General features: G+C 41.0%; 1 protein-coding gene and 1 non-coding gene across 6 annotated transcripts; both read left to right on the forward strand.

Moving 5' to 3' along the window:
* Positions 1 to 206: 206 nt before the first annotated feature.
* Positions 207 to 27571, forward strand: CWF19L1 (CWF19 like cell cycle control factor 1). Of its 5 annotated transcripts, none has more exons than XR_015767073.1 (15): positions 207 to 327; positions 3059 to 3143; positions 3975 to 4053; positions 4802 to 4903; positions 7425 to 7639; positions 9791 to 9909; positions 13877 to 13961; positions 15537 to 15677; positions 17233 to 17347; positions 18109 to 18188; positions 22275 to 22484; positions 23321 to 23440; positions 23895 to 23992; positions 25217 to 25473; positions 27152 to 27175. XR_015767073.1 is itself a non-coding variant. In XM_028098837.2 (15 exons), exons 1-14 carry the CDS (start codon positions 305 to 307, stop codon positions 25423 to 25425), a joined length of 1497 nt encoding a protein of 498 aa, XP_027954638.1. In that variant the 5' UTR covers positions 207 to 304; the 3' UTR covers positions 25426 to 25473; positions 27152 to 27238. The 5 variants fall into 5 exon arrangements, 4 of the variants coding, with proteins under 4 accessions (XP_027954638.1, XP_027954639.1, XP_027954637.1 ...); XM_028098837.2 differs by having other exon boundaries at positions 25401 to 25473; positions 27152 to 27238; XM_028098838.2 differs by having other exon boundaries at positions 25404 to 25473; positions 27152 to 27238.
* LOC114205523 (small nucleolar RNA SNORA12) lies at positions 22963 to 23110 on the forward strand. The gene has a single exon (XR_003608415.1). It is a non-coding gene; the product is annotated as a small nucleolar RNA SNORA12 (small nucleolar RNA).
* Positions 27572 to 27900: the final 329 nt, after the last annotated feature.

A 27900-nucleotide genomic window follows, 5' to 3' on the forward strand; every position in this document is an offset into this window, starting at 1 on the left:
GACTTGCCCACTGTGTCGGGAACCTTCTAGCAGCTCCATAACTTCAGTTGCTCCGAAATAAAAAATCATAATTGGAATCCTTTTTGCCATTACCCCTTCCTTCCTCTACTGCTCTTCCTCGATTCCTCTTGGAGGCCAAGTCACCTGAGAGAAGCTTCTGTCCCTCGGCGCGCTCCGTAGATAAGCGAACCCTCATTGGCTGGGTGCACTCACGTCTTAGTATAGTGCTGCCGCGTTTTTCAGAGGAGTGTGCGTTTAGAGTTCCAATTTTTGGTGGTCGTCCCAGTCCAGGCTGTCGGAACAAATGGCTGAGAAACCGCTGCGTCTGTGAGTGACCGTAGCTCAGAAGCGCGCGCGCGCCTATATGCTGGCCGGGGGCTTTCTCGTGCCTGGAAGGGAGGAGGAAGAGGCGGAGGTGGGAGCGTGGTGGCGGCTGGTGAGCTCCGATCACGTTTTGGCTCGGCCGGAGGCCGTCTCCTTTCGCTTCCGAGAGGCGATTCTCGGAGACACCCGCTGGAAGAGGCGGAAGCTCCCAGCGTCAGGCCTCCTCCATCTTAGGCCGTCCTGGACCCTGCCACATTTCCCCCTTGACTTCTCCCCACACCCCATTTATTTATCGACGAAAATTCCTAGGCGTGGGCCCCATTGGTGGGCTCTGGTCAGTTGGGAACAGACGAGCTAGATAGGGCTCCTGCGCAGGCGCACTTTTTTGGGAGGAGGCGGCGCTGGAGTGAAGAGACTCCAGCCAGCCAGCCAGCCAGCCTGCCAGCCACCCATTGAACAAATATTTATTGAACAATTGCAGTGTGCCAGGCACTGTGCTAGACGTTGCACAGTTGGAGTTCCTGCCTTAATGGAACTTAGAGTCTTGAGTAGATATTAATCAAAGAATCCAGATTAATATAAAATTATGGTGGTGATAAATATCAGGAAGAAAAGCTTCCCTGTTCTGGAAGCAGGTATAAGAGGGGTATATGGCTTATTGTGAGGAATCAGGAGAGGGAGGATTGAGGCTTGGTTAATATTTTTGTCTTTATTCTAAAGTCATTGAAATGTTTAAGAACTCCTCCGCAGGATCAAATTTTTGTTTTGGAAAGTGATTCTGGCTGCAACGTGAACAAATTACAGCCAAAGAAGAGGGCAGCTGGGATTAGGTAGAGTGATGGCAGAAGCAAAGTGCAGGGATTCAAGGCTTATTAAGGAGATGAAGTTAACAGGGCTTGGAGGTGGTTGGGCTGTGAAAAGGAGTTGGCACTGTGGGGTCCAAAATTTCTGCCCTTCACTGGGATAGGAAACACTGGAAAAGGGCCTAGTTGGGGAGATGACGAACTTTGAGGTGTCCTGTGATGTACAGACTGGACGATGGCTCTTCAAGAAACAATTATAATTCCATGGGACAACTGCTATGGTAGAGGAAGTGCAGGATCCTGTGGGAACACCTGGAATTGGTGACTGATAGGGACTGGAGGACTTCCTAGAGGAGGTGGTGCTTGGAGGTAAATAAAAAACACCTGGTAGTTTATTACAGCGCTTGCTCTGAGATGCTATATGGGTTTCTGAAGTTTGAGAAAAGAGTGATTTTCCGAGCCAGTCAAGAAGGCTTTAGAGATGTGCTGGGCCTTGAAGGATGGGAAAAATTTAGATTCAGGGAGGCTAGGGTGGGGCTGTTAGGAGAGGTAACTACCTTAGGGAATGGCAGAGGCAGAGAGTGACCAGACTGACAGTAAGGGAGGTTTCTGTTATGGAAACTTGGAGAAAGCCCTGGGGAGAGGGCCCAAAGACTTGTAGAAGGCCGTGGCTCGGAGGCAGTGGAGTTCTCTTAATGTTTTTGAGGAAAGAAGATTAAATTGTTGGCTTTATATAGGATGGTTAGGAAGAAGAGTAGGCATTAGAGGAAATAAGTGTAAGCGTACTCCCTACGTTGTATCCAGTACCTGACTCATTAGATCTTTCTCCGATTCTGCCTGTGCCATATCACAGGTCTCTCAGTGGCTCTGCCTCGGAGTGTCCTCCGGTCTTCCCTCCTCCCTCATTTCCCACCCTACTTCCCCAGTTCAAACTGTGTTCAAGTGTTCAGAATTCTAAATTTTTCATCCGTTTCTCTTCTTCCTATCTTCATTCAGTATTGCCCTTTTTGCTGATATTTTTGCTTATAGTTACTTGTCCCTCCAGACCGTATTTCACTGTTGCTAAAAGGCACTTTTATTTAAAACAGCTCCCTACCCAGCTTGAAAATGTTCAGTGATACGGACACACCAGAAAGACATACTGACAAAACAATAAGAACTGTAATATTTTAAGATGAGTTCAAAGATGTTAAGAAGTGGTATGAGGAATAGAAAAACCGTGGAAGTCAGAATTATAAAAACTCATAAATGAGTTGATAGAACAAGTTACTTCACAACTTAGGGCCAGTCTAACAAACCTCTGCTCTTGCCACTTTCTACCTCTCTGCCCCTTAACACTTTACACATATCTCCTCTTGTAGCCTTTTTCATGTACATTTTTATCAGAGTATCTCCCTTTCCCTGGTTGTCAACTTTTTGAGGTTTGAACTGAGTCTTTTTCCTCTTTGTACTCCTAGCAGGTTCTTAGCCTAGTACGGGGCATATTGCCTTAGCATATTGTAGGTGTCTGGTACGTGGTTGTTGGATGGATGATAGATAGTGGCAGTGGAAAGGAAAAGGGTAGAATGAATATGAAAGATGTTTGGAAAAGGGGATTGATGAGACTTGATGACCGGATAGGGAATTTTTGACTCTTGGTGACCAGCTTGGCAATACAGCCATCCACAAAGCTTGGGAAGCGAGGAGAAGAAGCTGGTTCAATTTTGGAGGAAATGATAAGCTGACTTGTAGATGTGGTGAGTTGAAGGTTTTGGTGACTTTTAGGTAGAGCTGCCCCGTGGTCAGTAATACTTCACATGCACTGAACCTCTCCGGTAACCTCAGAGAGACTGGGTCACATATCTACCTGATCCAAGAAGACACTATGTACTAAACCTGGCAGGCCCATTCATGTTTCCTGAATTGCTTTAACATGTATCTTTTGTTTGCAGCTTGGCTTGTGGAGATGTTGAAGGAAAGTTTGATGTTTTATTCAACAGAGTTCGAGCAATTCAGAAGAAAAGTGGAAACTTTGATGTAAGACATTTCCTGTTACTGAATCTAATTTTACTGTTATAGTCAAACACACTAAGATAAAGTTTGGACTCCTTTATTCCTTTCTCGATGGAACACACACTCTCGTTCTTTGTGTGACTGAGTTCCTTTTGTGAGCATTGGAACTTAGTAGCTGTGGAATGGTAGGGAAAGGGAGACCTCTTTACCTTTTTATACTTTTTGAATTTGAATCTAGTTACTTTCTTACCATGCACAAAACTGAAAACAGAGGAACAAAACCTCCCCAGGTGATTCTAACCCCTGGGTTTGGGAACCGCAGATGTATTTCATGAATGTATGGTATGGATTAAGTCCCATAACATGTACAAATGCTTCACAAACTGAAGAGCCTTATATAAATGTTATGTAGGGCTGCCAACTAGACTCTAAATCCCTAGCAAACCAGAGAGTATTCTAGGTATGGGGACAATCTATGTTCATTGGGTTAAAGATGGAGTAAAGACAACAGGCAGGAAGTGTGTTTTCTGTGCCCTGTATCTCTCAGGGTATCTAATATTTAAGGTTTTGTGTTTCAAGAGATTCTTGGAAGTAGATTTCTCCATTTTTCCCTGACCCCCTCTTCCCCATCCCAACTTGAATTTGATGGCCAGTGAGCCAAAATTTAGTAATTAGAATCAGATCAACTATTGCAATTGCTGCTGAAGAATTATGTTTTGAGAGTCTGCAGATTGATTAAGGAAAAAAACCTACTTTGAGGCTATTAAGTGGGATAACTAGCTGAATTATGTTACTATCAATTATGTACTATTTGATAAAAAAATCTCATATATCTGTTTAAAAAACTCATTTTAGCTGCTGTTGTGTGTAGGAAATTTCTTTGGCTCCACTCCAGATGCTGAATGGGAGGAGTATAAAACTGGCATCAAGAAAGGTATAGAAATTATTTTTATTTAACAAATGATTTCTAACAAAGTTTCAAGGTTATATAGTTCTTGCTGGGTTGTTTTTCACACATACTAGTTATTTAAGAATTTCCCTTTGAGCTCCTCATTGAGCTGGGAAGGATACCTGTACATCTAAATGTTCACATTTTGAATTCAGTTGGATTTGGTTTAGAAAAAGAATTCTTGGGGCGCCTGGGTGGCTCAGTCAATTGAGTTTGATTTCGACTCAGGTCATGATCTCAGGGCTGTGGGACCGAGCCCTGCTTTGGGCTCTGTGCTCAATGGGGAGTCTGCTTGAGGATTCTCTCTCTCCCTCTGCCCTTTTCCTCACTTGTACTCATGTGCACACACTCTCTCTTTCAAATAAATAAATAAATCTTAAAAAAAAAAGAAGAAAAATAATTCTCTTCTAAGTAGGCAGGAATTGAAGAAATTCAACCACATGTGCCCTTTCCTTTTTCCAGTTTGAATGGTTTTTTTATGAAGCTCTTTAGGGTCTATGTTTTCCTTATTATACATTAACCATCCTGTTTTAAGATGTCACTTCATCAACTGGTGATACTATTAAATAGGCCCCAGGTTGGGTAGGATATCCTAAGTGGTGAGCACATTCCACAAATAGGATTGCAGATTCATTACTTTTGCTCTGATTAATTTTCCTATGGGGAAGTATTTCTCAAATTCCAAAGCAGATCTGGTAACTGTATATGGTGTCATGTCTGTTTTTCTCAATAGCTCCTATTCAGACATATGTACTGGGTGCTAATAACCAGGAAACAGTGAAATACTTCCAAGATGTTGATGGGTGTGAGTTAGCTGAAAACATTACTTATCTGGGTAAGTTGATACTTTGTGTGTTTGTAATCAACATAATGAAGTGTCCCAGGAATTAGTCCCTTGGGAAATTTGTGGCTGGATTCTTCTGCCATGACTACTGAGAGAGTGGGTTTCTTTCCCAAAGTCTGTGTCTATACCCTTGAGCCTCTGGCATTTTTTTCCTTTGTAGTCTCCCACCTTTCCCCACTCTCCTTGTACTCCTACAACCCAATATATACTCCTGCAGCCAACCAGAGGAATCAACTGTTTGGCTATAGTATAGGGAGTACTTAAGGTATAAATTATATTGAAAAAAATTCCCATGTATGTGGTCTCACCATGTAACATTGCTAGATACATACAGCTTGTTTGTTAGGTTCCTAACTAGCTATAGCTCTATAGCTCACTAAGCTTTAGGAAATTCAGGTATTTAGTGTTGATCCTCACCTTTCTCACTCCCTTTGTCTTTTCTTAGGTTCCCGGTCCACTTTTTTTAATTTCAGGTTAAAGTTGTTCCCTCTTTAGTCCCCTGAATCTCTTTTAGTGGTTCTTTTTAATGTCTGGCCATTTTAAAAAACACTGTCAGGTTTTGTTTTTGTTTTCCCTTCACCTGCTGTCAGTCTATGGCTTCTTGGATCATTTGACTTATTTTTGTCTAAAATGACTCTACTGCTCTTCACATTTCCTCTTTCTTGGTCTCTTACTTCTCTGGAAAGCTTCTATAATGCCTTTGCTGTGTCCTCCTCATCCTTCCCCATCATAGTCCATCTTGGCCTTTATTCTCTGTAGCTGGCTGTGGTCCTTATGTAAGCAATCCTCTCTCCTCTTGCTTCAGTCACCTGGGGCTCGTTTGGGCAAAAAATTGAGGGACAGATTTTGTTTGTTGTTTTTAATCACTGTGGCAAGATACACATTTTGAAATCCTTTTGTTGTAGATCTTAACATAGGCCTGACTTGTGTCAGTTCTTACAGTAGTTATTAGATTTGGATTAAGATCGCTGCTATAGATATTTATGGTAGCCATTTTGCCATATGAATTTAGTGCCAGGAGTGGAAAGAGCATGGAGGTATTTGGGTTATTTCTGTGAAAGATATTTTTTGAGGCCCAGTAGGAGGAGCAAATAATGAACTTGATAGTGAACATGTGATAGTGAAGTGTTGGCAGAACATCCAACATGTAGTTGGAAGTGATCTTTCTAGAGTATATAAGCAATGTCAATGTGGAAGAGGAGGCTTTGGGGAGTTGGTCCCATAAAGATGAAAAACAAAGCTCAAATTGTTTCAGAGGAAATAGAATGAGAAGGAAAGCACCACTCTGGTGGGGGCATATATCTTCATCTAGGCGGTAGGCAAAGAGAGCTGAAAGTGGTTAGAGCAGTGTTGGGAGAGGGAAAGGTATCAAATTTGTAGACTCTAAATGAAGAGAGACTGGTTTTGGAGACCAGGAGAGACCATTGGCAGTTACAGGGTGATTCGTGACCTTTAAGAAAATGGTGGGAGTGGGAAACCAGAGTGCAGTGGTTTCAGGAACTAAGAGGTACAGCACTTAGAGACCATGGACTGCTCTTTTGAGAAATTGGAAACAGAAGAAAAGGAAGTTTATTTTTTTAAAAGATTTATTTATTCATTTAATTTATTTGAGAGAGTGGGAAACAGCATGAAAGGGGAGGGAGCCCGACGCGGGGCTCAGTCCCAGGACTCTGGGATCATGACCTGAGCCAAAGGCCACTGCTCAACTAACTGAGCCACCCAGGCGCCCTGGAAGTTTCCTTTTCAGTTAGTGTGTGTGCTCCTTTCTTAGGTATCTTTTCGGTGTGTGTGTTCCTTTATCAGTTCATATGTGTGTTAATTGGCATGGTCCTTTATTAATTAGTATGTCTCTTAGTATGTTTAGTACTCTATTCTTCTCTGAGGGGAAAGAGGCAGCTGAGAAGAGATTCAGTAGGTGAAAGGAAGGTGAAAGTTGATGGAGCAAGGTCTTGAAGGCAACAGGGAGAAGTGGGGTTAAGGGCCCAAGCCAGGAATAAAGTTAAAAGAGAGTAGAGTCTCTAGTTTTTCCCATTTGCTGTTTCCACATGTTTTCTTTCCGTCGGAAGCTGCTGCCTGCGTGAAGAGCATATGCATTCTAGACTGTACTTTCCTCAGAACTGCTGCTTGTTTTTCTCACTGCCTCTCCCTGGGTCCAGGTGTCTGGGTTCTCTTAATCCCTGTAGAGTCTCTTCTAGAAGGCAGGAAGGCTTTTTCTTAATCAGTGCTTCCCAACTTTTTTCATTCATAAGGCACCTCGGGTAAACAGACTCGCCTGCGGGCTCCAGCAGCCTCCACAGAAGGGCTGTTCTCCCTGACCGGGAACATGGTTGTAGCCGTCCACCACTGAGACCCTGCAGCCAGAAGAGGGGCTCTAGAAGAGTCTGTGCTCCTTCAGACCTGCTGAGTGGCAGGGAGGTAGGGGGCTCATGGCACGGGGAGAGAGATTCATCACCATAATAATATTTCATTCTGCAGTTTTGACTAAAACTTGTCCATTTTTCTTTGAACCCAGGTCGTAAAGGCATCTTCACTGGAAGCTCGGGGCTGCAGATTGTGTACCTCAGTGGGACAGAGTCCTTAAATGAGCCGGTCCCAGGTTACAGTTTCAGTCCCAAGGATGTGTCTTCCGTGAGGACAATGCTGTGTTCAACATCGCAGTTTAAGGGTGTTGATATCTTGCTCACATCCCCATGGCCCAAATATGTGGGAAACTTTGGGAATTCTTCTGTGAGTAGTGCTTGTTCAGTTGGAATTTTTATAAGCAAATTGCACTGGCTTAATTTGGGCTTTTTGCTCCTTTTTTTTTTTTTTTTTAAGATTTTATTTACTTGAGAGAGAGAGCGCACAGAGTGAGAGAGAGAGCATGAGCAGGGGGAGGGGCAGAGGGAAGAGCAGACTCCACGTTGAGCGGGGACCCCGATGCGGGGCTCCATCCCAGCTGCTGGAATCATGACCTGAGCTGAAGGCAGACACTTAACCGACTGAGCCACCCAGGCACCCCTTTTTGTTCCTTATATTGAGTATTTCAGCTCTTAGTACCTTTCAGTAGAAATTTTTTGTAAACTATTTCAGGGTACTTAAAACTCTGTCAACTGACCAAAGCAAAAACTTTGAAACTGGTTGATCTTAGGAAAGCACAATTCACAGACGAGATTGCTGAAATCTTAATTATAAATGAATGATTCTTTAAATTATATTCGCTGCTTCAAGTGCCTTCTTTCAGGCTTCCTCTTAATATGTTTTGAGGGTTCACTAATTTTTGGTGAAAAGATTTACAGCTAATGGCAGTTCTGCAGTTGTATTTCTCTTACGTTCCGTTCCACATTGTAGCATTTGGCTTTCAAGATATTTTTTTAATGGGATTATTATGGGATAAGAGATAGTGATTTAAAGATGGGAAATGAGATGTTGAAAACTTGGTATTTTTCTAATGTGAAAGCTTTAATGTTGGGATACCTTGGAGCTCACCACTGAATTTGATCTTAATATTTTTTTAAGCAATCTAGAAGAGGATATATACAAGGCTGGTGAGTGACAGCTATCACATTGGTGGAAATAAGCCTAAGGAAGATCTTGAAAGGTTGTATGTGAGAGCAGAAGGCATCAGCTGAGTTTCAGTGAAGGGAAACATAAGAATGCATTTAGAGACAAATATCAATTAATAGATGGCAGAGTTAATCAGTAATGATCCAGAAAAGGGTCTTCTGCCAACTTCAGCACAATGTGTCTGTGACCAAAAAGGCCAACAAGATACAGGCACTGTCAGGGGGGTTTGTTGAAAGGAAAAGGGACAGTGCTCTCTTTCCCTTCTATAAATCCATGGCTATTCTTCACCTAGAATTCAAAGGGTAGTGCTGGTTGCAGTGAGAAGATAAGGCAGAGCTAGGGAAGGTGCCGAGAAGGAGGTCTAAGTTGCCGGTGGAAGGGGGAAGGAAAGTTGAGAAAAATGAGGACTCTTCATTTTGGGGGTGCTAACAAAAGGATTTTGATTAAAGTTTATAAAGTTTACTACATAAAATCTGTATAGGGGAGAAAATAATATAGTTTACCAGTCTCTAAGATACTATACCTAACCTCGAGGCTGATTCCCTGCGCTTCAGCAGAAACCCGAAGGAAGCAAGCAGAGCACATAAGGAAGAAATTCTTGCTTTACTTAGTGGAAAACTAATTTTGGTAATTTCTTTATTTCCAGCTAATACCTTCTCTTAAGTTTGTAAATAATATTATGGATGAGAGATCGCATAATTTGTTGTTAATGAAAGCTAGGGATGTGTGGGAATAAGCCTAATATTTTTGACAAACTTTGTGTTACAGACTTTAACAAGGGCATAGTTGCGTCCTTCCACAAACCACACCTTTCTTGACTGAAGCAAAATAAAGGATTGCATGCTTATGTCATGAAGTCCTTGAATATTCCGTTCCAAATAATCTGATTAATCCGTGGATCCCAGGGGCCCTGAAAGCTAGCTTTTAATTTTTATTTTTTGCATTGACTATGACTGTCTGCATTGTTGGAACTACAGGTACACAACAAAGCATATTATAGAAGCATAGTCTGTGGGCTCCAGAGAGAGAGAGATCAGTTTCTAAAAAAGATGGTAATAAATCCTATTTTGGGTATTAGTATGGAGGGCTTTCCTTACCTTTTAACCCCCAGCTTCCAGCAGTTGTTCCTATCTCTGCATTTATAATAGCCCAGTTCCTCTTACGTGTTTGAGATTTCTCTAATTGCCACAAGTATGCAGTTCACTATCCAAATCGTACTGCCTACATTTGTATTGACATAGAAATTTCAAAATCATTTTAAAATGTCTTGTTATTTGCCTGCTTTTCTTGATAACTTAGGTCCATTATGATGACTGAATTTCTATTTACCAGGGAGAAGTGGATACCAAAAAATGTGGCTCCGCTTTGGTCTCCAGTCTGGCCACAGACTTGAAACCAAGATACCATTTTGCTGCTTTGGAAAAGACCTATTATGAGAGGCTTCCCTATCGGTGAGTGGCATTGCATTATTTTGGCTTTTTAGAGAATTTGGCATGTATCTTCTGTGGGACCTCGTGTTCATCTTAGCATGTAACATCTTCATTCCTTTTGGTTACTCAGGCACTGAAGTGAGCGACTCTCAAATTATTCAGCTCTTCTCAGTTTGTTTCCTAATTTGAAATACAAAGGATTGGACTGTATACAGCTCCTTAGAGGTGTGCAGATCTGACGTAACAATACTGAATCCTCACAGCTTCGTGTAACACAGTATGGTCCTATTTTGGTCAGGTCAAACCAGTACTCCTTGTACAGTCTTGGAAACTCATGTCTCAGCCTAATCACCGGAAGTATTTCAACTTGAGACTCAAGAACTTGTATCCAATTTTTCCCCCTTTTTTCTTAGTTTGAGTTTGAGGGTGGAGTTTTTAAAGCACGTCTTGCAGAGACAAAACCAGTGTTTTATAAGTGATAGAATTAAGTTAACTCTGAATTAATCTTTACTGGTAAAGAGCATGGATAATTTCTAAAATAATCTATAAAAACCTTTCCTTTTTTTTTTTTTTTTACAAAAAGTGTTGAAAGTTCAAAAAATATAGGCAAGCAAAAAAAAAAAAAACCCAACAAACCTATCCTTCCTCCATGATCCCAAAGCCTAAGATATAATCATAAATAATACAGCTTTTTCTGTTATATCTTCATATATGCATTCTAGAAAAGCCTATTGTTCTCTAAAACCATGCACTAAAAACAGAGGTTGTGGGAACAAAACTCTCAAAACCTGTCCAACTTTTTTTTTTTTTTAACCTAGCCAGCTTTTAAGGATCTGAATACAAATTTCGCTGAAGAACATATTACCAGTGGACAATAGGCACGTGAAAAGATGCTCACGCCATTAGCGATTAGGGTAATCCAATGAGATACCACTTGACACCCACCAAGATGGCTGCAATCAAAAGGGCAAATAATAAGTGTGGGCAAGGATGTGGAGGAATTAGAACCCTTACATTGCTGGTGGGAATGTAAGATGGTGCAGATGCTTTGCCAAACTGTTGACGGTTCCTCAGAGGGTTAAATACAGAATTATTGTCTGACCCAGCAATTGCACACTTGTTCCAAGTGAAATAAAAGCATTGACTCATTCAAAAACTTGTACACAAATGATCATAACATCATTATTCATAATAGACAAAAAGTGGAAACAACCCAAATATCCATCATCTGATGAATGGGTAAAGAAAAAGTGATATATCCATGCTTTGGAATGTTATTCAAGAAAAAGGTATGGAAGGGCGCCTGGGTGGCTCAATTGTTAAGCGTCTGCCTTCGGCTCAGGTCATGATCCCAGGGTGCTGGGATCGAGCCCTGCATTGGGCTCCCTGCTCCGCGGGCAGCCTGCTTTTCCCTCTCCCACTCCCCCTGCTTATGTTCCCTTTCTCGCTGTGTCTCTCTGACAAATAAATAAATAAAATCGTAAAAAAAAAATTTACATAAAATGTCCAGAATAGGCACAAACATAGAGATATGTATGGGGCTATTTGGAGGGGAAATGGGGAGTGACTGCTAATAGGTACAGGGTTTCTTTCTCGGGTGATAAAAATATTCTAAAATTAGATTGTGGTGATGGTTGCACAGCTCTGTGAATATGCTAAAAAGTACTGAATTATGTACTTTAGATGGGTGAATTATATAGTATTTGAATTAGATCTTAATAAAGCTGTTAAAAAAAAAAAGAAACCTCTGCAACTTTTCAACCAGAGCTGTAACAAAAACCCATAACCAGCATAATAAAAATACTAATATAGGTAAATTTCCACTAACATCTGATCCTAGAATTACAGTCAGTCCATGCTTTGCTTTCCTATATTGTATTATTGTGTTTTGTTTCTTTTGAGGAGCAATTTATTATTATTAAAAACACCATTCAAGGGCACCTGGGGGTGGCTCAGTTGATTAAGTGTCTGATTCGTGATTTCGGCTCAGGTCATGATCTCATGGGTCGTGGGATCCAGCCCCGCTCAGGCTCTGCTCAGTGAGGAGTCTGCTTGAGATTCTCTCCCTCCGCCCCTCCCCCCACTCATGTGCTCTTGTGCTCGCTCGCTCTGTCTGTCTCAAATAAACAAATAAATACATCTTAAAAAAAAACAGCCCACCATTTGGGGGTAGCATCCTTCATCAGTCATTTTTATTTTAAAATAAATGAGGGAAACATCTCCAATGGCTTTTTGTGGGCACTTGCGGTTTCCCTATAGTATCGGTTTTCTATTGCTACTGTACAAATTACCACAAACTTTGTAGCTTTAAACAATCCCATTTATTATCTCACAGTTCTGTAGGTCAGAAGTTTGACCTGGGTCTCACTGGGCTAAAATCAAAAGTGTTGGCCAGGTTATGTTGGGTCCACCCAGGTAATCAGGATCATCTCCCTTATCTTAAGGTCAGTTGATTAGCAACTGATTAATTCCATCTGTCACCTTATTGCCCTTTGCTCTAAAAGCTAAAATTCACAGGTTATGAGGATTAGGACATGGACATCTTTGGGGAACTATTATTTTGCCCATCACACCTGGGTAGCCTAACAGTGGGATGTATTAGCAGTTCTTGAAGCCACTGCGCTAGTCACCACTTGCACTAAAGAAAGACACTTCTGCAGGACATTCAGCTGTTTTTCCTTAATGTCTTTGTGTACTGTTAAAGCTTCTATTTAATTATGAGTAAACTTGTTTCAATCATTTTCAAAGTTGCATATGAAAGAGCATGGCTTTCACCTTATACTGACATCAGTCCCATTTACCAACTATGACTGTATTTCCTCTCTTTAAAGAAACAGGTTATAGCAGACAAACTTTTTTTTTTAAGATTTTATTTATTTATCTTGACAGAGAGAGACCTCGAGAGAGGGAACACAAGCAGGGCGAGTAGGAGAGGGAGAAGCAGTCTCCCCGCTGAGCAGAGAGCCTGACGTGGGGCTCAATCCCAGGACCCTGGGATCATGACCTGAGCTGAAGGCAGACACTTAACGATTGAGCCACCCAGCCTCCCCAACAAACTGTATTTTGGCTTATTTCCTTTCAGGAATGTGAATTTAAAACAAATATTTGTGTATTTGTTTATATACAATGGTATTATGCTAGATTTTTTTTGAAATAAAATTATATTTTGTGACAGACCTAGGAAATTTCTGTAGCATGAGGAAAGGAAAGAGTTCTAAGGGTTGGTATCTGTATTAATAGTCAACTCACTAAAAATAAAAAATGTATATAATGCCATAACTTTTTTTTTAAATTATAAATAATAGTTGCTGAATGTAGAATACTTGTAAAACAAGAGCTCAAAAAATGTTTTGGTGTATTCAGTTCTATTTTTTTTCTGTAAAATATACACACTCATGTATCTATATTTTTCCTAGAAAAATGAAATCATGCTATAAATTACTATTTGAAGCATACTTTTTCCTCTTAAAACTTCTATTTGATTTTCATTATTATAGCTTTTGTTTTTGAGAAGAAAGAACATTCAAGGAGCCCTGGGGGCAAAGGGAGGGAGAGAGAGAATCTTAAGCAGGCTCCATGCCCAGCGATCATGACCTGAGCAAAAGTCAAGAGTCCAGTACTTAACTAAGCCGCCCTATTTAAATCCCCTCTTAAAGCTTTTTATTACACACGATAAAAGAATAGTGTAGTGAACCCTCCTGTACCCATCACCCAACTTCAACAATTATTATCATTTTGCCAATTTTACAAGTCTTCCAAAACCAAATGTTGAAGTTTTTGTGCTTTTCAGATATGTGATCTCATTTTTTCCTGTGAAGTAGGGATGATTATCCTACTGGATTTTCAGGTGACATCTGAGGTTATGTTACTGGTGGTGATGGACTTAGGATCTGTGCTCTCTCATGGTCCCACAGAGTCTACATATTTCATAATTGTAAATCAAAATTAAAGTTTTTTGGTGACCTGTTGTCTGTTAAATGTATTATAGAAACCACGTCGTTCTACAGGAAAATGCACAGCATGCCACCAGGTTCATAGCTCTGGCGAATGTTGGAAATCCAGAAAAGAAAAAGGTAAAGATTGAGTATTTGGTCGTAGGTTAATATTCATTGTCTGCCTGATAAATGTTTCCTAGCACTTCAGTGACTCCTTTGTGAAGATATAGTAATGAAAGGTTGGGTTTCCTTGAGTCCTTTGTAGGAGATTTTAAAGAAGCGTTTGGGATAATAGGCCCAGTGGAACCAAGGAAGAATTTCAAAGGAATAATATTCCTTTCTTCCCATATTCATATGGTTGTCTTTGTAGGTATTCATGAGTTTGCCCTCAGATGCTACTCTTGCTTTGCTGCTTTTAGCACCTTCATTTAGCAGAAATAATAGCCTTTATAGGATTTATATAACCCCTCCTTGGCTTTGGAAAATCTTAGTGATACCTGGAATCTATCTTTGTACTGGAAAACAGTACAGGTAAATGAAAGAATATACCAGAAAAGTATGTTATTTGTCTCACTTCCTTTTCCGCATTTCTGATTCTCCAGGGCCAAAAGCAGGATGTTGTGAATTGAGACAGCTACAGTTAGAACAGTCAGACAAAGGAAGGATAGGCAGATGAATTATGTGAAGATTATCCTGTAATATGTCATAAACATGCCTAGAAAAGATAGGCAAATACATATTTTGTCTTTTCCGTTATATTTAAGCTTTTAAGCCCAGTGTGTTCTTAGCAAGTTTAGATTTGTGATTTTTTTTTTAATGCCCTTTCAAGACCCTATACACTCACAGTACTTTCACTATACCAATATTTTACTATTGCTTTACTCTCACGGGCACGTTAGCCTCAGCCCTACACAACTCATACTATAGTCAAAAAGTGTGGACATTTTTAATTTTGGCAAGCGTTATTAAATTCATCTCAAAATTTTGTTCCAATTTACACCCCCACCAGCAGTGTGTGAGTTTGGTTTTTTTTTTTTTTTTTCTGTCCACATTCTTACAGAGTAGTGTCAAATTTTTATTAAAGTTTTTGCCAATGTGATGGATGAAAGACAGTATATCACTATTAATTAGTTGCATTTCCGTGATCAGTACTGAGGTTAAATATCTATTCATATCTCATCTAAAGTTTTCAATATCTGTGCCATTAGTGTGAGAGTCTAGATATCTGTATGAATATTTACTTCTTTGCTACTAGTCCCTAAGAAGACTCATCAGCATATGCAGCAGAAATTGTATAATATCAGAGGGAAACATTAAGGTGTCCAACTTAGTTTTCATTAGAAAAAAAGAATGGCAGTACCACAATTCTGTTGACAAAGTACACAAAGATAAAGGACTAGAGGTAGAAGCAGTTTGTCTTCAAAGGTTATGGAACAAGTCTCCCCCGGGCCTTGTAGTGACAGTTGTTTTGTGTAAAAGCTGATTTTTGTAAGGGCTAGGGCTTTGATTCTTTGCTCGTGACTTGATCAGCCCTTGCTTAACCCCTATAGAGATTACTAAATTGATATTTGACTTACTGTGTATTCTCTGAGCCATAAACAGGCCAGTTGCTGTTCTTTTACTCAGTTTCTGAAGCTTCTGTGAATAAAATATGTTGATTACATTTGGATAAACAGGATTTCCCCTAATGTTATGTTTTTTTTTCCCCCACAGTATCTTTATGCATTCAGTATTGTTCCCATGAAAGTAATGGATGCAGCGGAACTGGTAAAACAGCCTCCAGATGTTACTGAAAACCCTTACAGGAAATCTGGGAAGGAAGCATCCATGGGAAAGCAAATTCCTGCCCCTGAGGTGTGCGCTGTTTGAGAGGTGGCATTTTCTGGGCTGCATTGCCCATTGCGCGTATACTTTTCCTGGTTATAGTTTCGCTCATAAGACCAGTTTAATCCCTAGAATCTAAATCTTTTTTTTTCCTTGGGAAATCATCATGGTGTTTAGAAAGCCTTAGCAGATTTCAGGTAAGCTTAGTGTTTTTTATTGTAGTTTGAGGTTAACAGTTTCTTATTTTAAGTCTTTCTTTGTCTAAACTTGGTTCATGTGTTGGAGTTACACATGTTAAATCTTTCTTTGTCTAAAGTTGAGTCTTTATTTTTAACCTTTTAAGAAATATTTATTTATTTTACAGAGACAGAGATTGGGAAAGAATAAGCAGGGGGAGAGGCAAAGGGAGAGGGAGAGAGAGAATATCAAGCAGACTTCTCACTGAACTCAGAGCCTGGTGGGGCTTGATCCCAGGACCCTGAGATCATGATCCGAGCCTAAATCAAGAAGACGTTTAACTGACTGAGCCACCTAGGCACCCCTGTTTTTAACTTCTCAGGCAAGGATCCAACTGCTTTGTAGCAATGTAATTTGTGATTTTATAACGAGTGCTAGCAAAAGGACTCACTTTGAAGACATTGCTTAATAGCAGACTTTTCTGAAACTAATTTTTCCCTCATTAAAACAAGGAATGTCAGGGCGCCTGGGTGGCTCAGTTGGTTGAGCGACTGCTTTCGGCTCAGGTCATGATCCTGGAGTCTCAGGATCGAGTCCCGCATCGGGCTCCCTGCTCAGCAAGGAGTCTGCTTCTCCCTCTGACCCTTCCCCCTCTCATGTGCTCGCTCTCTCTCTCTCTCATTCTCTCTCTCTCTCAAATAAATAAAATCTTTAAAAAAAAATAAATAAATAAATAAAACAAGGAATGTCAAGTTCACTTACTAGTATGCATGGTTTGCTTTCTCAGACTTTTTTTCTTCTTTAACAACTTCCTCATCTTTTTAATTAAAGTTCAGTTAGACTTGTTTGACCTGTGAAATTGTAGGACTACACTGAGGCCCTACTGAGAGAGACAGGAAAAGGTGTTTGGGTGGGTTCATACTGTTCCGTTTTAGACAAGGATTGCTCTATAACTTGCATTTTATTTAATTTAATTTACTTTTATTTTTTTGAAGATTTTTATCTATTTGACAGATAGAGCACAAGTAGGCAGAGCGGCGGTCAGAGGGAGAGGGAGAAGCAGGCTCTCCACTGAGCAGGGAGCCCAATGCAGGGCTCTATCCCAGGACCCTGGGATCATGACCTGAGCTGAAGGCAGCCACTTAACCGACTGAGCCACCCAGGCGCCCCTATAACTTGCATTTTAACTTGCTTTTACAAAAAGATGGATTTGGTTAAGTGTTGAGAAGTATGACTGAGAGTCCAGGCATCAGGATTAGGAAGATATTTTTTATCTAGAAGAGGTAGAAAGGACTGGAAGGAAAGATAAATGTGACGTGGCAGGAATGTTCCCTTGTATGTGAATGGTTGGCTCCTTGTCTAAAGATTAGTTTAATTACATTTTCTCTTCTGCCTTTAACCATTCCAGGAAGAATCAGCCTGTCAATTTTTCTTTGATTTAAATGAAAAGCAGGGAAGGAAGCGTTCATCTACAGGTAGAGATAGCAAGTCTTCTCCTCATCCAAAGCAGCCTCGCAAACCTCGTAAGTACCTTGGTTCCTGAGGTCTCCTGTGTGAGCAGTAACTTACTGCAGATCTTGTGTGGGACATGGCATTGCTAAGGGAGCCTCTTCTGGAAAAGGAAAACTGTACAGTGGGTCATTAAGACCAAGAATAAAATAATACTGAGATGGCCGGATTTTGAGGGTATCTGAGGCTATTCCTGAAAGAACTATGGAGAAAGCTCCTTTCCTTCCCTCAGGTCTGTAAAACATATGAAGTAAAGAGCCTACAAAACCAATGAGGTTCATAAAATCATAGAATAATCAAACTGGTAAAAAGGATTGTAAGGTTATTTCATTGAAATCCACTTTCTTCACCCCCTTGTTTCAAAGTTGAAGAAGTGGACCTTGGTCGGGTAAACTTAGTACCCAGAGTCATCTGGCTGGCTCGTGGCAAAGCTGGGGCTAGAATTGGGACTCTTGACATCCAGTTCAGTGTTCTTGCATTGCAGCTCGTTGCCAGTTCGATGCTACTTTAGTCAGTATGTGGTCATCCACTTGTGGTTATCCACCTGTGAATTGGTTGCAAATTCAGAGTTTTTCTCATAGGGGTCCGTTTCATTGATAATGGTGATGGGGAATGGGGGACACAGTAGAAGCACAGCAGGGCCAGCCCTTTGTGGCAGTGCTGTATACCAGTCTTTGCGATGTATGAAGATCAGATAAGGCTGAGTTCTATAGTGTGATTATATATATGCTGGAGTGCTTGGACCATAGTAACATCTGCTTTCTTCCATCTAAAGCTCAGCCTCCAGGACCCTGCTGGTTTTGCCTTGCCAGCCCTGAAGTGGAAAAGCATCTGGTGGTCAACATCGGCACACACGTGAGTTACTTCCGTGGACCCTTTACAGAGAAGGACACCCTGTTTGTCTTTCATTGATTTAATAAAGTCATAATTTACATTTCATAAAATCTACCCACTTTAATAAAGTATACAATTCACTGGTTTGTAGTCAGCTTACCAAGTTGTGCAACCATCACGTAGCATGGTTTTAGAATATGTCCTTCACTGGTGCCCACTTACGGTGAATCCCCGTTCCCACCCTCAGCCCCAGGCAACCACTAGTCTACTTTCTGTCTCCATAGGTTTGCCTTTTCTGCACGTTTCATATAAATGGAGTCATACAATATGTGGTCTTTGTGTCTGGCTTTTTTTATTCAAAATAATCTTGAGGCTCATTCATGTTGTAGCATGTATCAGTACTTCATTCCTTTTTATTGTCCTTTTTATATATTCTGTATATTTATCAGTTGATGGGCTGATAAATGGGTCGTTTCCACTTTATGGCTATTAGGAATAACGCTGCTATGAACATTTGCATGCATGTCTTTGCATGGACATATGTTCTCATTTCTTTGGATGGATACCTAGGAATGGAATTGCTGGTAAATTTATATTTAATTTTTTAAGAAACTGCCAAACTATTTTCCAAAAATGGCTGTATCATCTTATATCCCCACCAGCAATGTATGAGGGTTCCTGTTTTCCCACATTTCCCACATTTGTTATTGTCTGTGTTTTTAATTATTGTAATCCTCCTGTGGTTTTGTTATGCCAGAGTGCCCCCTCCCTTCCTCCATCTCTGACAAATAGGTGTATCTCCTAGGTGGTGCCTTCATATACTTCCTGACCTTTTTTGGTCCATACAAATTAGAGGTGATGAGTTGCTTTCATTAATTACTCAGTATTTAAAAAAGGATTTTCTTTGTCCTAAAAAGGGAGTCCTCTGTTGCCTATATACTAATTTTGGGTGAAAACTGTTGATATTCTTTTTTCCTATCTTCAGATTTAGAAACCTGAGTTTATTAATTTTTATCTATAATTATTTAACCCTGGGAATAGATTCATACTAAATAATTATATAAAAGACTAAAGTGATAAATTCTCAGTTTTGCCTAGTAATAGAGGATATAACATCCCAAGACAGGAGTACCCATATCTACATTCTTAGTGTGGGTAGCTGGGAACCCAAGATAATAATTAAAAGGTTGCTTGGTAAGCACTGAATCAAAGAACTGGATGATCCTGAGGATGATTTTATTCAGGCTGTGGAAAACTGATGAATTATGCGTGTCTCACAGTAAAGTTGTCCCATTTCAGACTTCTCCAAATATTTTTCCTTGGGCAGGACTTGTTTAAGTATTGAATAATACTGGTCTTTGACCTCATTTTCCTGGCATCTATATAGACCATTATCCTTCTTTTTCATTCACTTAGAATGAAGAAAGCTTAATTTTCAGGATTACAGTTGCACCCTAGTCACCTGTGACTAGAATTGGCTGTTTCCCATGGCTTTTGATAGAAATATCTATAGACCGTTTCTCAGTGTTTTTAGTGCTTCTGCAAATAGATACTTTCATCTCTTTTTCATTGATTTATTCTCATTTTGGTTTCTGAGGGTGAGGATTTCCTCAAGTTATCCTCACAATCTGAAGATCCTTTATTGTGGCCTCCTATAGACTGACCAGAGACTGACCAGAGTCTCAGTTTCACTATTGTACCCTTTTTAAGTCACATCCCTCTCTACCTTTATAGTTTCAGACTGTAGAGTCCCAGTCTTCTACATTTAAATTTTATGTCTTGATTATTGGCACACTCCTGTCTCTAGGGGAAGCACTATTGGGTCAAGGCCTGGGACCTAATTAGGCTATGGAGTCTATGGATGAACTCTTCAGTAGGAAGAAGAGCAAACTTGAAAAGTTTTTGGTTTTACAGGAATGCCCTTTTTGGATTCTCTCTTGGACCTTGTTTTCTTCTTTGGATTAGTTTATGCTATTCTTCTCTCCCACACAGCTTGTATGGTAGGCAGGCTTTGGATTGCCTTCTGTTGGGGAAGCTTCAGTAGTTCAAAATGGCACACGGGGGAAGACAGATTTGGAACAGGTAACTTAGCTCAGGGCTGCTCTGGGCCTCAGGGAGAAATGACCTTTCCTTTCCATTCACCTGTTAATTGCCCAGGGTTATCTAGCCCAGGGTATGAGACTAGGGGATGATCAAAGAAACCTGTTTCCTTCTCATCTAGGCCTGAAGCTACAGGGGCAAAAAATATCTCTGGTCTTGTTTGTAGCCCAGCCCAGCACCCCAAATAGGAGGCCACATGAAAATTTTAGACTACCTAGTATTCAAGCCTACACTTAGCTGTTGTTCTTTGTCTGGTAGAAACCTCTTAGGGATCTCTGGGACCTTTGGGCATCTGGCAGAGGGTTTAGAATCCCCTCCCTGCAACCATTCCTGTTGATATCCTCTCACTACTTTTTTTTTGTCTTGACTTTCTCTGTCTTTGCCATGCCTTCCTCAAGGGACATACATGGAAGTATGTTAGTGGCCCATGGCCACAAACTGGTAAAAGGAGGGAAAGGCTGCTAAGAGTCCAGAATAATTGTTGCAAAATTCATGCACTTTATTTATGGGAGAAACATTCATTCAGGTATTATTTATACATTTTTAGAGATAATTCAAGTATAGAACAAAAGACGAGAAATTGAAAGGAAGGAGGAGATTGGGCGAGTGTGAAACTGTTCACAAGTACTGTGAGGTACTGCACTGGGGGTGAGGGACTAGAAACCTTCAATAGCTTTACTGCACATTACAATATAAAAACTGATGTTTATGGCAGTGACCCTTTGACATGAAGTAAAGGTTAGAAGACTCAGGCTTCAAGAGTAATGTTTTAAAACACAATCCAGGGGTGCCTGGGTGGCTCAGTTGGTTAAGCGACTGCCTTTGGCTCAGGTCATGATCCTGGAGTCCCGGGATCAAGTCCCACATCCGGCTCCCTGCTCGGCAGGGAGTCTGCTTCTCCCTCTGACCCTCCCCACTCTCGTGTTCTCTCTCTCATTCTCTTTCTCTCAAATAAATAAAATTAAAAAAAAAATACAATCCAAAATAGTTATTGTTAAAACTAGGAAAATATTTTAGTGCTTATGAGGCTTTGATGACTTGTCATCTGGAAGATTAAATTTGTAGATGTGTTCTGTCCTCTATGCCAAGTAAATCAAGGATGACCATGCTTTAGATTGTTTCAGATACCTCTTTTGTCATTCTGTTGGATTGTCTCAGTGTTAATGTTAAATGACTCATTCCTTCAGTCTTAACTTTGAACTCATGACACTAAATGTTGGATTGCTTTTTCTAAAGCTGTAGTACCTTCATTTTGCCTGTGGTGATATTCACTGGCCATTTCTCTACTCTTAATGTTTTCCCTTCAAAGAATATCTGAGTGTAGAGCAGTCTTGCATGTTTTGGTTTTGACAAATTTTTTAGTTGCTGCTTAGCTGCTGACATCCACTGTTGGGAGCCATAGTTTTCTACTTCTTTGGATGTGTCTGAGTTTGAGGTTTCTCCTTCCTTCTATCCCATTAGGTTATCTGTTTGCTTTCATTTTGTATAGGTTAGGCAGCAGCTTAAGGCTGTAGGGACACTGGATGCTGATCATGACATCTTTGCCTTTTTTGTGAGTCCAGAGGGTGTACTTAGGCGTGGGGTGTGGGATTTGATGTTATCATAGGGAAAGTGGTCAATTTGAAATCAAGTGGTATCTTTCTGTGGCTGAAGGCAATAACAACTGAAAAATCGCTTTCAAGTTTGGATCCTGGGAGGGAAAAACCAACTACTGTTCCTGTCTCCTTCAGCTTTGGTGTATTCAAAGCCAAAAGCCTGATGGTGTGCCATTCATATGTTCCCAGTTCATTTGATAGTTGGATAGAGATTTGTTGCATCTAATTTTATTCTTCTATCAGGTTCTTGTTATAACCTCTAAAATCCGGTTTTTTAAAGTAGGAGAATTTCGGTTGATAGCCTCTCGAGCACTTTGTCTGCACCCTCATGGTCACTCTTTGTATAGGCTTTTCTCCTGGAAGACTCAGACATACGGCATTGATGTCTTGGTTCCGTGTGCTTCCTCCATAGTGCTACCTTGCCTTGGCCAAAGGAGGCTTGTCTGATGACCATGTCCTCGTCCTGCCCATTGGCCACTACCAGTCAGTGGTGGAGCTTTCAGCGGAGGTGGTAGAAGAGGTGGAGAAGTATAAGGCGACACTGAGGCGGTTCTTTAGGAGTCGGGGGAAACGGTGTGTTCTCTTTGAGAGAAATTATAAGAGCCATCACCTTCAGCTACAGGTAGGTGGCCTCCACCCAGTAACTTGGAAGGACCCGGTGGGGCCTGGATGTTGACAGGTGTTTAAATAACACCAGTTAAGAGTTCAGTATATAAGTCCAATCTAAAATTAAATATTTAAAATTTTAGTATTTAAAATAGTTAATATAAGTTTTCATATTAATGTTTGACTAATATTCATTTAAAAGGTTAAAGATTCTCTGGTGATAAATCCAGAGATTTCATAGGGAAGTGCATGGTCCGTGTGAATGGGCCAGCACAGATAGTAAGTGCCTTGTTTAGAAAAGAAATGGGTACTTGAGGAAGGTTTCAAGAAAGATTGGGCCCTTGTTAGGTAGGGGTGGAAGAGAGTGGGTATTTATGTGAGTGGGTATTATTTCACCAGCATGAATGAAGTCTTAGAGGTGAGAAATAGTCCCAGAGCCTTGATCGAGTTCTCAGCTCAGAAATTTGGGGATTGTTTACGGATAATTGATTTGTAGTTGTGGTGGTTTTCTTTCTGGCACATTTGTTAAATTTTCAAATGGGCCTGACTCTGCCACATATATTACATAGGAGCCAGCAAGGGCTTGATGACAGAGAGATCTCTCTCTAGCCTTTCCTGTGTCAGGCATTGGCTCCCACATGTGGCAAGCTATCTCGTAAGTTTAAGTCCTTACAGACAGGCTGACACAAGCCTGGCTGGCCTGAGGAGAATCCCTTCTGAGGGGTATGTCTCCACCCCTGTGATGGATTTGCTCCTTCTCAGGGACTGTGCGGGAGGCATGACCTTTCAGGGACCTGTACAAAGAGTTTCTTCTATCTGTCCGCCTCTCCCCTGCCCCCCCCCACCCCCCAGGTCATTCCCGTGCCACTCAGCTGCTGCAGTACAGATGACATTAAAGATGCCTTCATTACCCAGGCAGAGCAGCAGCAGATTGAGCTGTTGGAAATCCCAGAGCACGCTGACATCAAGCAGGTGAAACAGGAGGGGAAGGATGTAAAGGATGAGAAGTAAAACGTGGTTTCTGACATGTTGAGCCTGAGGTAATATCAAGGCATCCCCAAAATGTTAAATAGGCGGCTGGCCAGTTTGGATGTAGAGCGTGGGGTACTAATTGGATCTTGGAGATGATGAGGGGGGCCTTACAGCAATGCCTCAGTGCATTCCTGGGAAGAGCAGAAAATGCGAAATTTCCTAAGGCAGGAACTTTGAAGGATGGGTGCCACTGGGAGGATCTTTGTAATACCTGGTAGTTTGGCTTTTTAAACTGTGTTCCCTTAAGTGGCTTGGGATCTGTACTGCTCACATTCTTTTTCTTGTGCTTCTAGACTGAATTCTTTGCCAAATAAAAGTTTATATAAGAGATGAGCTAGGTTTTAGATTTTTAAAGCATTATGATAATGTCCTCATACAACTCTGTTTACTTTAGATTGCACAGCCAGGAGCAGCATATTTTTATGTTGAACTTGACACAGGAGAGAAGCTTTTCCATAGAATTAAAAAGAATTTTCCTTTACAGTTTGGAAGGTTTGTATATTTTTCTTATTTTAAATGTGTTTTCACTAGGCCTACTATGAACAGATTAGTGGGCTGCAGAGACAATTGAATAAAAAGCCAAGTAGGAAAGTCTTTGCCCCAAGGAACCTATGGTCTTAGGGCAAGTCAGATATTTGCATATGTGACAGTAATGTAATGCAGAATGTGAAAAGCACCATAAGAAAGTTTTGAGGAATAGTGGACTTTAGAAATTCAGAAAAGGGGGGCACCTGGGTGGCTCAGTCGTTAAGCGTCTGCCTTCGGCTCAGGTCATCTTCCCGGGGCTCTTGAGATCGAGCCCCGCATCGGGCTCCCTGCTCAGCGGGAAGCCTGCTTCTCCCTCTCCCACTCCCCCTGCTTGTGTTCCCTCTCTCACTGTGTCTCTCTCTGTCAAATAAATAAAATCTTTAAAAAGAAAAAAAAAAGGAAATTCAGAAAAGGGAGAGCTTATTTCTACTTTGTGAAAGGCTTCAAGAAAAGGTTGACATTGAGCCTGAGAGATAGATTTAGAGGGCAAATATTAGAGTGTGGGCCTTCTAGCCCAAAGGAATAAAGTGCTACCATTAATTGAGCATATGCTCTGTGCCAGGCACTGCGCCAAGAGCTTTACATGCATCGCTTCATTTAATCTTCCCAATTCTGTAAGATAGGTACTGTCATCCCAGTTTAGCGAAGTGGAAATTGAGGCTCCAGAGCTGTGCCCAGTAGAACTTGCCATGATGTTGGAAATGTTCTATAAATCTGCACTGTCCTATACAGTAATCACTAGCCACATGTGGCTCCTCAGCACTTGAAATATAGCTAATTTGACTGAGGAACTAAATTTTTAATTTTAATTAGGATTAAAATTTAAATACCTAGATCTGGCTAGTGGCTCCTAAAGTGGATGGCATGGCTCTAGAGGGGTTAAGTAGCTTGTCCACGAGCATACACGGTAGATTCAAACCCATGTATGTTCAACTCTAAAACATGAGGTTTTTAACCTCATTGTTGTGTAGTGTCCCAAGGCCTAGATGAGGCCTCACTTAACGCTTCTTGTATCAGACAGAACATGATTGTAAAACCATATAGGGAGTGTTATCAACTAGGCAGACTGACAATAGGAAGTTGCTGGCAAGAAGAAATAAAGTATGGAGGGAGGGCAGTAGAAGATGTGCAGAACAGATTATCTAATGCTGGTATCTGATTTGCAGTTGTTTTTTTTTTCCTGGTTAGAACTGAACTTTGAGTCAACTTTGCACCCTTCCTGGACTAATTTGGGAAACCTCCAAGAGACTGCTACCATTGAATATAAGTCCAGGAAATATGGTTGTCTACATTTTCAAGAAGATGACTGATAAGTGAGAATAGGTGTGATTAGGGACTTCAAACATCTCACATTATCTTTTTGTTGCCTTAGCAGCAGATGCAGATGCGGACACTGATGATGTAGGCACACAATTGCAGATAGACACAGGCATATAAGCCCACAGGTGAGGTTCTCCTAATGATTTTGTGCTCATGATAGTCTGTTGTATTTTCAATGTTGACTGTTTTTCAAAATACTAATATACAATTACATAACATTTTATAGTTAATAAAATACTTGAAAAGATATTTTTTCCTCACTGTACAAGAAAGGTGGTTCTGTCTTCATTTTATAGATGAAGAAGTAGGCTCAAGGCTTGACCAGGGAGCTAGAACTTGAGCTCAGATCCTGTGACTTTTAGAAGACTCATGTGATTTGTTTTCAACTCTTCTATTTATCGTAGTTCAAAGTGGAAAATGAATCATATAGATACACAAATGGAGTTCTTTCTTTAAAAAAAAAAAAGATTTTATTTTTTTTAAGTAATCTCTACACTCAGCGTGAGGCTCGAACTCACAACCCTGAGATCAAGAGTCGCATGCTCTACTGACTGAGCCAGCCAGGTGTCCCAACTGGAGTTCGTTCTTTCTTTCTTTCTTTTTTTTTTTTTTTTTAAGATTTTATTTATTTATTTGACAGAGAGAGACACAGCGAGAGAGGGAACACAAGCAGGGGGAGTGGGAGAGGGAGAAGCAGGCTTCCCGCCGAGCAGGGAACCTGATGCGGGGCTCGATCCCAGGATCCTGGGATCATGACCTGAGCCAAAGGCAGATGCTTAATGACTGGGCCACCCAGGCGCCCCTGAGTTATTTCTAATATATCAAAATGAGTGTAAAAATAAATAAAAATGTAAAGCAGTGACAATTAGAAGGTAGCCTGTATGTGAGTGTGTGTCAGTGTGTATTTTTTAGTCCTGAGAGCCAAGATAAGTTATTTTGTTGACATTGAGCCTGTGCTGTTGTGCCTAGGTAGGCCTGAGTCCTCTATGAGAGGCAGAAAGTCAGTGGTATATGATACTAGGCGTGATCTGCATGATGCCCTCAGCAAAGTCATGGTCTAATTGGGATGACAAAACTAGAGTTTAAGACAAGATGTATTCATAGCTGGTTTGGTGCTTGGATTGTGTTATCTTCCTACCTCACAAGACCCTTACTGCATTTCATAGGTGAGGAAATCAAGACTCAGCAATGAAGTAATATTCAAGTCAGAGACAGCAGGTGGTTGGACTAGGAATAGAATTAAGCTTCTGACCTATCTTTTTTAAAAGGTTTTATTTATTCATTTTAGAGAGAGAGTGCTCATGTGCATGGGCAGGGGGAGGGGTAAGGGAGAGGGAGAGAGAGAATCTCGAGCAGACTCCACGCTGAGCGTGGAGCCTGACCAGGGCTTGATCTCACAACCCTGAGATCATGACCTGAGCCAAAACCAAGAGTTGGACGCTCAACCAACTGAGCCACCTAGGCGCCCCCACCCTCTGATCTTTCTAACACCAAGGCCCAGTCTTTGTACTGTGTCAGTGCTGCTTTTATAAGTACCAGTAATGTTCCAGCTTGTTCAAGAGAGAGAAATAAATAGGGTTTGAAAGTTTAGGAAAGAGGTGGGACCTGAGCTGGTCACTTAACTTGAATATAATTTTGATAGAATGGCAGAGATGGCCTTCTGGGCAAGAGAAAATGGTATGAACAAAATCAGAGGAATCTGCATACCTTCTTTGGGGGATGCTGAGAGGGGCTTTCTAGCTGGAGAGGAATAGAGAGAGAAGGGGGCTTTAGGCTGATACTGTTTACACTTTTTTTCTGCAGGGAGGTACTGGCCAGTGAAGCCATCCTTAATATTCCTGACAAGTCTGACTGGAGGCACTGTCAGGTCAGCAAGGAAGAGGAGGAGATGCTGGCTCGCCGCTTCCGGAAAGACTTTGAGCCCTTTGACTTCACTCTGGATGACTAAGCAAAGGGAAAGGCACTTTATGAACTTGACAGGAAGTAGTAGCTTGCTTTTTTAAAGGAACTACAGTCTCCCATGGGGACTGTTTTTCTGCCTCTTTTTTGTGTATTCCCATGGAACCTGCCTGCAGCAAGAGGCCTAAGATTGAGTATTTTTTGAAAATATTTCTAGGATGAAAATCCTGTTAAAATAAGCATGTCTGTCATCCAGCTCCAAGTACAGCGTATGTTAATCAACATTTTCAAACACATTAAACTATTAAAATCCAAATGCTTTTCCATGGTTGGGAAGTATCTTATGTTCATGTTACCTGTACCATTAAATGAAGGGGTGTGTGTGTGTGTGTGTGTGTGTGTGTAATAGGGTCCAAGGCTTTACACCCAGCTGTTATTCCAGGATAAGAGCCCTTTAGCAAATACTTAACTCCTATGTGCCAGGCATTTTTCTAGACTCCAGGAATATGCCCATGTCCCAGCATGGTCCCCATTATCCCAGAGTTTACAGTCTAATTGGGAAGAGAAGGGGAAGATTTTAAGAGAAGGAAGATGAGTTCTGCTTAGGATAGATGCAGTATGCTGTTGGGTAGTTCTAAACTCATGGAAACCTG

Source organism: Eumetopias jubatus, unplaced genomic scaffold (genome assembly GCF_037043125.1).
Source record: "Eumetopias jubatus isolate StellerSeaLion01/CBP00866 unplaced genomic scaffold, mEumJub1_p1.0 scaffold_17, whole genome shotgun sequence".
Lineage (NCBI taxonomy): Eukaryota > Metazoa > Chordata > Mammalia > Carnivora > Otariidae > Eumetopias > Eumetopias jubatus.